At 36.0% G+C, this 11,837-nt stretch overlaps 1 protein-coding gene across 1 annotated transcript; it reads left to right on the forward strand.

Moving 5' to 3' along the window:
• The first annotated feature begins 4,021 nt into the window (after positions 1 to 4,021).
• Positions 4,022 to 11,554, forward strand: LOC135640467 (zinc finger AN1 and C2H2 domain-containing stress-associated protein 16-like). The gene is made up of 2 exons (XM_065154927.1): positions 4,022 to 4,439; positions 10,579 to 11,554. The coding sequence occupies exons 1-2, from the start codon at positions 4,341 to 4,343 to the stop codon at positions 11,299 to 11,301; spliced, it is 822 nt and encodes a 273-aa protein (XP_065010999.1). The 5' UTR covers positions 4,022 to 4,340; the 3' UTR covers positions 11,302 to 11,554.
• The last annotated feature ends 283 nt before the right edge of the window (positions 11,555 to 11,837 follow it).

Here is an 11,837-nt window from a genome sequence, read left to right on the forward strand (position 1 = left end):
TTGAATAAATTAGAGTATAATTTCTTATCCAAATATTTAGTGCAGTATACCTTATAGATTTTGCCAAAAAAATTCTTGCTTCTACCATTTTGAATTAATTTCAACTAAAATTACTCTCTCAAATGAGTCTTATGTTATTCTTTTAAACTCTTATATCTCTTATCATTGGAGCTAACTAAATAAGTTGTACACAAGTTCATATTAGCTTCATATTGGTTCATATGTGTATATGTATGATTTTATTATTTTTTATGTACTTCCAATACAATCATACTTTTTTTTATCATAATATCTTTTTATACTTTAATATTTATGGGATAATGTAAACCTTTGTTAGAAAGAAAAAAGAAGTTATATGGAGAACTTGTGAGCTCTTGTCGACCCCAATGACTTCGTCGAAATATGGGTGGATGGAACTCCCAAATGAAGGAGATTAATGTTAATGACTATTCAAAAATGAGTGGATAATGTTATGTTATAATCTCACTTTATTCTCTATGCATCTTTGATATGTTTTCCAAAGAACATGTTTCTGTTGCTATATACTCTATTGATATGAATGAAATATTAAATATGACACTTAAGCTCATATTTTATATTATTTTTGATATGCTCTTATGATACTCTTTGCTCTATTGTTATTAATGAATCCAATGAATTGATAAATTTGACTCTACCCTTGAGCTCATTTTCTTATATTTTGATATCGATTTACTTATATATTGCTCCTTGTTCCTTTATTAAATATACATCTAATAAAATGATATATATGACTCTTAAATCCATACATTACACCTTGACTCTTAAGCCATATGATTTGTCATCTCTGTGTCATAGATATAATAGTCATTAAGCTTTGTAGCTCACTTTATTGTATACAAAATTTTCAGATTAGACTCACCCTCATGTTAGGTTTGGGCTAAGGCAATGAAATGTTAGAAGTTCATGGTAAGTTTTTGGTGGTTTAATATGATGTGATTGTGAAAGAATACTTTTATTGTATTGTTGTCTAAAAATATAAGTTGATGTGTGTTATTGTAAAGGTTAAAAAACCTTTTATATTTTGGAAGTGAAAATGTTAAATATAAAGTTTTTATATTGATGTAAACTTTTGATAAATGTTTGGTTTATGATTGCAGTGTTTCATTGATCTTGTGAATTTATAAGTAGTTGTTAATAATTCGTTAGTTAGCTTTAGGATTTATAGAGTTATCAAGTTATGTGTTGAATGATTATAAATTATATAGGTTTTATCATATGTGTATGAGAATTGGGTGCTTTTGTTAGGATCGGAGCGTCACTAAGAGGGGAGGGGGTGAATTAGTGCAGCGGATTAAAACTCGTAAGTTTAAAAATGATTTCGTAAATGCGTAGAGATTTCGATTCGACAAAGAATGACTTGGTAAAAGTAGTTCGAGTAAAGTAAGGAGATGAAAACCAAAAGCTTGCTGCTATGTAAATAAATGTTTCAGAAAGGTAAACACTCACACATTTAAGGAACACACCAATTTAAAGTGGTTCGATCAAATGACCTACATCCGCTTGCGAAGCCTTCTTTGATGAGGCTCTCAACTTTCACTACCAAATCACTTTAAAGGGGAAGGACAAATACCCATCTTACAACCTTTTACAAGTGGTTCATACTCTTATAGATTTTTCAAAGAGAAAGAGGGAGGTGAACACTTAAGCTATTAAAAACAAGACTTGCTAAGGCTTTTTCTCAATATCTAACTTCTCAAAGGTTGTTGTCTCTATTGAGAATTGAGGGGTATTTATAGGCCCCAAGAGGATTCAAATTTGGGCTCCAAATTTGAATTGCTTTTGGGTTTCCTGGTGCTGGCGGTGCCATCGCCTATTAGTAGCGGTGCCACCGCCTGTCAGTGTCTGACACTGACAGTGTACTGGTAGTGCCACCGCCTAGTTTGGCGGTGCCACCACCGGACCTCTCGGGTGCTGGGCGGTGCCACCGCCTAATCCAGTAGTTTGCTGGTGGTACCACTACTAGAACTCTCAGGTTCTAGGTGGTGCCACCGCTAGAACTCTCGGGATCTGGGCAGTGCCACCACCCAGTCTAGCGGTGCCACTGCCTAGACTATTTCAGCTCATTGGTTGAGCTCCAAACTTAGCCCAAACCAGTCCGAACTTAGGCCCAATTAGCCCCTAATCGGGTTATAGGTTTAACCCTTAATCCTAACCCTAATTACATATAAACTATGAAATTAAGACATAGTCCTAAGCAAGTTTTTAACCGGCAATGTCGAGTTTCCTTCCGGCGAGCTTTCCGGTGAACTTTCGGCAGACTTCCGATACACCCTCGGATTTTTTCCAACGGACTCCTAGCCGAACATTCTCGGTGATCTCCGCGAACCTCCAACAACCTCTCTGGCGGACTTCTGAAAACTTCGGCAAGTCCCCGATTCCTTCTCGGTTGGTTCCGGCTGCACTTTCGACGAATCTTCGAACTCTCAGCAGTTAATCTTGACTCTGGTAGACTTGCTTTATATCTTCAAGCTATCGTAGTTAATCTTGCATAAGTAAAGCAAAACTTCGATCTAGATAATTACTCCTAAGCAATCAAGTTGTCCGACATATCATTGGTCCCTCGACGCTTCGTTCGATTCTTCGGCGCATCGTCCTCTCTTTATGGCCTATTGCTCAATCGGCCAGTTGACTCCGCAACTCCGATATCCTTGGCGCAATACCCACTCTTCTTGGCCCGATACCCGAATTCATGGCCCAAAGCCTTCTGTCAATACGTCGACCGATCCACCAGCTCGACATCTAATCTTTTGACATGTTCCTCCGGCACAACATGATTTTCCTGCTATAATTGTCTCATCCTGATCGAAGCATCCCGCGTCACTAAAAAACGTAGATTAAAACATAAACACATATTGATTAGTTTCATTATCAAAATCCGAGATTCAATAACTTTTAGTATCCTAAAATTTTGTCTTACAATCATGGGTTTGAATTGTGAATGATTGAATTTTTCTTTAATTTAAGATAGGTTATTTTAGAAGTATGACAAAGGTGGTATAGAATCATGACTAAAAAAGATCATTTGGATATTTGATATAATGGTTGTACAATATATATTTTAAGGTCAGGTGGATTATTTAGTGATTGATAGAATCTTTTTTTAGAGATGAAGAATTCTTAGAAAGGCATGGAAATTTGAATATTTTTAGAGAAAATTTTAATGGAAAGCACTACTGATGATGAATCTAAAATGTTTAAAAGGTTTAAATTCACTCCCCTTTCTTAGTGTTGCTCTTGATCGTAACATCGTACACTTATCAAATTTATCCTTCTAATATATTTAATATTTATTCAAAAGTAAATATATATTTTTATTTAAATAAATAAATAAATAAATTTAATAATCTTATATAAATTTCGTATGACCCAAATATATAATAAATAAAAATTATAATAATATTAATTGATGTAAAATAATTTTAAAAATAAATAAATAAAATTTTATCTTATCAAAAATATAAATCATATTGATTTCTCACTAAATTATTTTGATATTTTTATAATCTTAGGTAAAATCATAGGATACTTAGATATTTAAAAAATTATATTAGCATCCTACAAATACTAAAATGCTAATGCTATTATGAGGTAGCATCAACATTTGTGTATTTTCAATATAGCATCTAAGTCAGATGTAATTTAAAAAAATTATCAAACAATAATTTATATTTATGGTATCCATTAGGTTTTCACTGCACATTTCAAATATATTTATAAATACACCTAGAATGTTATAAATATAATCAATTTTATAGATGGCAATACTGGAATTCCTTGGTCTTCGAACGTATTAGGGAGCTTATTACGTGAGTCTCTATTTACCATTTTTCTCACATTTCTAGAAGCCAAAATTAAGTTTCTCATAGTTTAGCTAATTTTAATTTTTTTGGAAAAAAAGAAAAATGATCCTTTTACTTTTCAAAACAACGCGAGGAGAAATTAGAAATTAAGTTGTTTAGGATAAAAAAGAATCCTCGGCCATCCCCTCCTCCCATTCGTAAATTCGGAGAACAAGTCACCCGCAGGTCAACCGTGCACGCACGCCGTCCGGCACCAATCCGGAGTGCACGGCAAGCCAATTTATCCCTTTACGCGGTCGAACAGGAACGTAAAACCGGCCGTGTCGATCTGAGAGAGAGAGAGAGAGAGAGAGAGAGAGAAAGAGTGAGAGAGGGTGGAACCGAATTAATTCCAGTTTCTTTCCCATTGATCCCTCAATTAATCCCCGTGCTCGTCACTCTCCTCGTCGTCACCTGTTGGGTTTGATTTGATATCTGTGGTCCCTCGCAGATCTCTTGATGGGAACCCCGGAATTCCCTGACCTCGGTAAGCACTGCAGCGTCGATGATTGCCGGCAGATCGATTTCTTGCCCTTCACCTGCGACCGCTGCAATCAGGTACTCAAGCTTCACGGGTTCTTTTCTTTAGATGTTTTCTCTCCCGCCCTTGGTTATTGCAACAGACTTTCCGAAAGGGAACGAGAACACCCTGTTTGATTTCAAAATTGGGCTTCTTGCTGTTAAATTTTGGACCAGGTTTTAATTCAAACGCTAAAGTGCTGAATTTTAGCAGTTTAGGATAATAGGCCATGTTGTGCTAACGAAGTATAGTATTTCATATTTGCGCAACGATGAAAGAAAAAGAGGGATCTTCATTTGTGAATGTTTTGCTCAAATGCTGGCTCTGAGAAGTATTGGGCCTCGCTACTCTTTCTTTCATTTTTCCTTTTGCTTGGTCACCCTAAAGATGGATGTAGTGTAGGTAACTCATAAACTATACCCAAATTTTCATTCAAGCTCATCTGTTAGTCGAGCAATTTACATTAATTGTCCTGCCCCATGCATGATTCGAACGACATTATGCATTAAGGTTTGCGCAACAGATTTCAGGCCGTCTCTGCTCCATAGGTGTAGATTCAACTTTAGGACATTATTTGAGCTATTCTGTAGCACTTTTAGACATTTTCTGAACTCCATGCATATTTGCCATCCCACAGTACAGCGACACATCTACTTTCCATAGTAAAATCTACTAGCTACATTAGATATGCATGTGTCACAGACAAGAAAGACATGAGCTACTTAAGGACTGAAATATGCAAGGTACTTTTGAAGTGTCATTATAAACCCTGTGTTAAAGACTTTTGGCTATTGCTACTTAAGATATGATCAATGCATATCAAGAATGGATGACAAAAATGGACTGATCGATCCGACCCGCTTATTCAAGTTACGGAAAACATAGCAGGTTCAATCTTATTTTTTGTCATGGATAATCTAATTAGTGAATCAGACTAGCTGAGGATCTAGTTCCTGATTTTCTCAGTTGAACCAGTAGTTAGTCCTCTTAAAATCTGATAACTTTCATCAGCAGGTTCTCAATATTTAAAAAAGATAAATATCTTGTAATAATGATTTTTGGATTGTTCGCACTTGATGAGATCCGATAATGTTATAGATTCTCCATCTTTGGCTAAGATTGCATATTGAATTAATATTAGGATTTTCTCTAATCATTGGACTTAGATGGACTGGTTGGAAAGGTGATTTTATGTGGGAACTGGCCTGAGTTTGATTGTTTTTGCTTATGGTTCCTAACATACCAAGTGAATGTAAGAAATAAAATAAAAAGGCAGAAGCAATTTGCCGGAACAACAAAATGATTCAGCATTTTGTTGTCTATATAACTTTAGATCTGGGATCAATATCTCGGATCCATGGTAGTGGGGTGGTTGGAAAGGTGCTTCTATTGTGGTTTGCTTTGTAGCTAGGACGCCTTATTATGGTTAGTGATCTTTTTAGGCTAGAAATTGAGCTTGATGCAACTCGATGACTTGAGAAGAGATCTTACCGGCTCTTATAAGGTCTTGACTTGCCAACACTTGACCAGTATGAGACTTTGTGGCATCATCAAGAACCCCCAATTGGAGAGCGGCGAGTTTTTGGTATCCTGCATCTCCACCATAAATGAAGTTATAATTGTCATCACTCGTTCACATGGGATTTGTGGTTTATTATCCATTTTTGGCTATGATCCACACAATTTTATCCTATGGGGCTGAACCAAAAGGCACTTTAAGGAGAGGACCTTGCTGACTCTTTCAACATTCCCCAGACCCCACGCTGGGGCGAGCCTTGTGCACCAGGTTCCCCCTTTTTAGCTTGTTGACTCTTTTGATACCAACTCCTGACTAGGTCTATGTGTCGTCAGCACATGAAGATGAGCTTAAGACTCGAGTTTAGTTATATCTGTGTAAGTGATGAGATGCTAGGAATAAAGACATAGGGGTCAGATAATGAATAAGAGACTACTTCAGATGGATTGTAAAGGTTGAGTGAAATTTTATAGTGATAGGTCTAGTGTAGTGTTTTGTAAAGTAAGACAAAAGAAATAACAAGAAAGAAGAGACTCAGGATAGAGGAGAAAAGAATTACTACTTCAGTATCAACCTCTATTATTCTTCAAGCCCAAATAGAAAAGCAAAATAATAGATAAAATTGATGTCCATATGTGATGTTTCTACTGAAGTTTATCACCAACTTTCTATTCTGAAGCTCTGGTGATCAGCCATTTAACTCAGATCAGTCAATTGGTTTATGCAATATGTTTCCATTAAAAATAAATGTAAGAAGTCAAACCATGTAAATAAGTTAATTATCGATTGCATTCATACCAACTGTTCTGAAGTTTAGAGAGGTCAAACTTTTTGTTTGATTGCACATGGCAAGACCAATCAACGAATTTCTACTGAATGTTTTTATATCTAGTCAATATTAGTAATTACATCTCAACCAATGTTTTAAAATACTATTTCGACCTATACATATCAACTTGTAATTATCAGTTTGACCAAGGATCGGTTCCAGCCATATGGCTTAGTACCAATTATTTTTTTGTTATTTTTCATTCATATTGAATGGTATATATCACTATACTGCCTGCTATATTATTACAGTACTGATATTGTAATGTGTTGTAACTAGATTTTTCATTTTATATTTGGGTTAAGTTTCATTTTAGCCCCTATAGTTTTGGCCATGAACTACTTAAATCCTTATGGTTTACTCGTGTCTAAAATAATCCATATATTTTTAAAAACGTAACATATAAGCCTCTCTCATCAAGTTTGAGTTAACAGATGTAGAGTCTGCTTACATGGTATGCTGACTCATAATAAATTATTAATATAATAATATGTGTAATTTAAGTTAAAAAAAAAGGATCCATTTTAGCCCCTATGGTTTTGGTCATGGACCACTTAACCCTTATGGTTTTGTTTGTGTCTAAAATAACCCCTATATTTTTAAAAATGTAGCATATAAGCCTCTCTCTTCAAGTCTGATTTGATAAACGTTAGAGTTCGCTTACGTGGTATGCTGACTCACAATAAATTATTAATATAATAACACTTGTAATTTAAGTTTTAAAAAAATGTCTATCTTGTTGAAGAAGAGGAAGCGACGGAGGCCGTAGTGGCGGACGAAGGCGGAGAGGCAAAAGTAGGAGAGACCAGAGGCGGAGGTGAGGGAGAGCTAGACCACCAAATCGTAGCCGTGATGGGTGGGGGTTCAAGAGAGGATAAAGTGGGAGGCGGTGGGACGAAGACACCCAAGAGGAGGAAGAGGGACTAGGAGATCATTACATGCCTAGCGTCGGATTGGTCGATGCACATCCACTTGAGGCAGGACCGAAAGCTCCTGAGCTTGTTATCAGCGCAGGAGAGGTTGCGTGTGTATGATGCCTTACTAGGCAATAGTAGCTCGGTGCTACAGCTGGTGGTCGCTTTCACGACGACGCCTCCTCCCACCTTTGATGGTCTTAATTTTTTTAATTTAAATTATACGTGTTATTATATTAATTGTTTATTGTGAGTTAGTATGTAACGTAAGCAGACTCTAATGTCTACTAACTCAAACTTGACAGGAGGGGCTTATATGCTATGTTTTTGAAAATATAGGGGTTATTTTAGACGCGAGCAAAACCATAAGGGCTTATGTGGTCCATGATCAAAACCATAGGGACTAAAATGGATCTTTTTTTTAAACCTAAATTACACGTCATTATATTAATAGTTTATTATGAGCCAACATGCTACATAAGCAGATTCTAACATCTGTTAACTCAGACTTGACATGAGGGGTTTATATACTATGTTTTTAAAAATGTAGGAGTTATTTTAGACACGAGTAAATCATAAGAGCTTAAGTGATCTATGGCCAAAACCACAAGGGCTAAAATGGACCTTAACCATTTATATTTCCATGATATTGAGTGATACATGTCACTATATTGCCTGCTATATTATTACTATACTAATATTGCAACTTGTTGTGGCCAGTATTGGACCGAAATTTTAAACCTTTTGATACTTGAATTTTTTTTTTTAATTTTGATACTTGAGTTGGCTCAACTTAAGTAGCATTAAAGATGATGACACACAATCTTTCATTTGTTGCTCACAAGCTAGTGCTAGCTTTGATTTATTCATAAATTGTTAATGAATAATGGTAATATATTGAATCAATTTTGTTCTTTTAGCCGATTAATTCCTATGTCATCACTTTTTTAGATGACTGTCTATTTTTATTTTGCTAACTTAGCTAAGTTCTTGTGGACTGTTTTGTCTGGTATTGACCCTTTACTTTATTACAGTGTGTAAGCTCAAGTGTACGCCTTGGTGAATTCTGTAAAGAACCAGTTCTGTGAGTTCCCTTGATTGATATGTAGTTGAGAGGAAAAATTGATGATATTTAAAACTAATGAAGGCTTTCATCATTTGCTTTTATGCCTCACGTACTTCATTTTATGTTGATCCTAATTTTCAAAATCAATCGTTCCAATCTGGATTGCAATTTAGCCACTCCTAGATTGAGATTCCACAATTTCACGGATGGAACATTGTTCAGTTGCAAAAATGGTTGAGGTCGACCAAGAATAGTTAGAATCGGTCTAAACTCATCAAGATTGGATGATCACAGAAAGAATAAGTCGATTTTGCAGCACACAATTGGAGCTTGGACCGTTTGGTGCACATTTTGCCAAAGAATAAAAGAGAAAAGAAGAGAAGGAAAGAAACAAACAAACAAAGCCATATATATGAAGCATTGTGCTACAGCAACATCATCTAGTGCCATTGTTGTCTTCATTGTCATCACCGTTTGTCACTAATCCTTGAATTCTTAGCCCTTTCAAAATTAATATTCTCTACAATCCATCAATTGATGGCCAGTCTTCTTGAAATTTTCCATATTTTCTATCACCACATGTAGCATGCTCTGGTGCAATCTCCATCAATAGGTTTATCAAACGCTCTATATAGTGTCCATAATGGATTTTATTGGAAGCATTAACGGAAAAACTATCCTTCTATTGCATGTTGTTCACCCTTGCGTCTGAACCAATTGTCATCTGTTATTTTAACACCATGGTGGTCCTCCTGCACCTTGAATAATTTAATCCAATCTCTGAGCTCCTGGATCAGCTCATCCAGATAGGTGTTATGTATCTCTCTTGGGATGGGATGTTGTATGTCAAGATTAGCCTTCTCGATGAAGGACACCATGCTTTGGTTGCAAGAGCCCTGGGCTATATCCATTGAGATTTGAGAAAAGTAAACCACCTTCTAGTTGCTTCTTTGATGTTCTTTTTTCTCTCCAGCATGTATGCATGCATTCAGTGACGGGCAAGGTTCAAATTGGACTGGATCTTGGACTTCAATCTTATTCTTTAGCAAATAGGCCTCATTTTTTATGGGTGATTGGTTTTGGAAAAGAATTGGAATAGATTTTTGAGAGATTTAGTATGAAATGAGAGTGAGCAAGTGTGTGCGAGAGGAAGAGTGAAGGGAGAGGAAAGAGGGCTTTAAGCTTGCCAAATTTTCGTTGGATTCTTATGTGCTCAACATTGTAAAGGAGAAGTGAACTTAATAAACCATCACAAATGGGGACTTCCTATTCCAGATGACCACTGTAACCACAGATGGGAAAGTCTATTTAGCATGGTGGCTCAAACAAGGTCATTTTGTGACCGATCTAGCATGTCTCATCAGAATAAAATTGTCTTGGACTAGGCTTATAGCCTTTGGTACCCTTTGAAATCTCTTCCATTTTGGTAATATAAATCATTTAATGTACCGGTGAATCTTTGAAGTACACAAAAGATTTGTTGGATAGAAGTCATGCTAGTAAATACTCCTTCCAGTTAAAAACTACTTGCATCCTAGTTAAGTGATAATAATTATATCAACCATCTTTAACATTTTACCATAGAAATCATATCTTCTGCTAGAGAGTCCATGGGAAGTTCAGAGTTCAACTATGTTCATCATATATGTTTACAAGTAAATTTTGTGTAGAGAACAGGTTGATTCAAATTAGCATATCTCACAGAATTAATTCTTAAAGTTTTTGCCTATTTACTGCTTATATGTTTAACAGGTTTTTCGTCTCTGTGACCGTTTGAAATTTGTGCTTCCTTTTTTTCTTTTCTTTTACAATTTTTATCAGAGTTCCTAGGATGATGTTGAAATATTTCCAGGTGTTTTGTCTGCAACATAGGAGTTATATCAGTCATCAATGCCTTAATGCCAGTCAAAAAGATGTGACAGTTTTAATATGCCCACTATGTGCTATGGGAGTTCGTCTAGTCCGGGATGAAGACCCAAACATAACTTGGGAGTTGCACGTTAATACTGACTGCGACCCTTCAAACTACCAAAGAGCAACCAAGAAAAGACGCTGTCCTGTCCCTGGATGCAAAGAAATACTGAATTTGTCTAACTCAATTAGATGCAGCGACTGTACTCAAGAACACTGCTTGAAGCACAGATTTGGACCTGATCACAAATGTCCTGGGCCAAAGAAACTGAATTCTAGCTTCCCATTCATTGGTCTTTTGAATAGGAGCCAAAAAGGGAAGTCATTGCAAAGTAGCAGTTCAAGTAGTTCCTCATGGTGGGGTGCAAGCTTAATGAATGCAGTATCCAATGTTCGTGCCTCAGCTGAATCAGGCATGTTGAAGTTTAGTGATGCAGCTACACAAGCTTTACAGAAGGCAAAAAATGGAATTGCAGAAAGCAGTAATAGTGGCGAATTAATGGAACACAGTGAGCATGCTGAGAGATCTCATCAGCGAAGTTCTCAACCAGCTGGCAATAGAGTGACAATTGATGTTTGCCCAAAATGTAGCAAAGGATTTAGAGATCCAGTGGCACTGGTGGAGCATGTTGAAAAAGACCATGGAGGTACTTCACTTACATAGTACCAATCTATTTAACATACTCCCACCTCCTTTAGTTAAATATGCTTGCTTCTAACACCTGATTGCTGTGTTACTCAATGTGGTACATGTGTTCTAGTGCCTAATCATTCTCTTTTTTGAATGCTTTTGAACAAGGTTTGAAATCTTGATTGCACCTGTATGGACCAATATTTACAGGTCAAACCAAGTACCTGTATCAAAAATATTGCTTGATATTGGTACAAATATAATTCTTTTTCATTTCTTTATTCAATGATATTGTATGTTACAGGTTGGTGTACTATTCAATATTAAGGTCTGGTAGGTTGAGATGAAATAATCTGTGGGTATCAAAGTCCAGTATTGTTTCATTATTATTCTTTATCAGCATATTCTACTTTCCAATGAATATTTTTGTAGCTTCCTACTAAAAGATATCAGAGTTAAGAAAACAGAATTTGTGTTCTAAATGTCAAAGGTATGAATCGTGGAACATATATAGCTACTCTGGTTCCCTCTGTTAGAGAAGTTCTTTGTTTATTTTGATATCATTGCTT

The sequence above is a fragment of the Musa acuminata genome, chromosome BXJ3-6, assembly GCF_036884655.1.
Source record: "Musa acuminata AAA Group cultivar baxijiao chromosome BXJ3-6, Cavendish_Baxijiao_AAA, whole genome shotgun sequence".
Lineage (NCBI taxonomy): Eukaryota > Viridiplantae > Streptophyta > Magnoliopsida > Zingiberales > Musaceae > Musa > Musa acuminata.

What these genes read in the sequence shown, in the direction of transcription:
- LOC135640467 (XM_065154927.1), top strand. Translation starts at nt 4,341, where the DNA reads ATGGGAACCCCGGAATTCCCTGACCTCGGTAAGCACTGCAGCGTCGAT. An exon ending in CCTGCGACCGCTGCAATCAG is followed by an intron (nt 4,440 to 10,578) that starts GTACTCAAGCTT and finishes AAATATTTCCAG; the next exon opens with GTGTTTTGTCTGCAACATAG.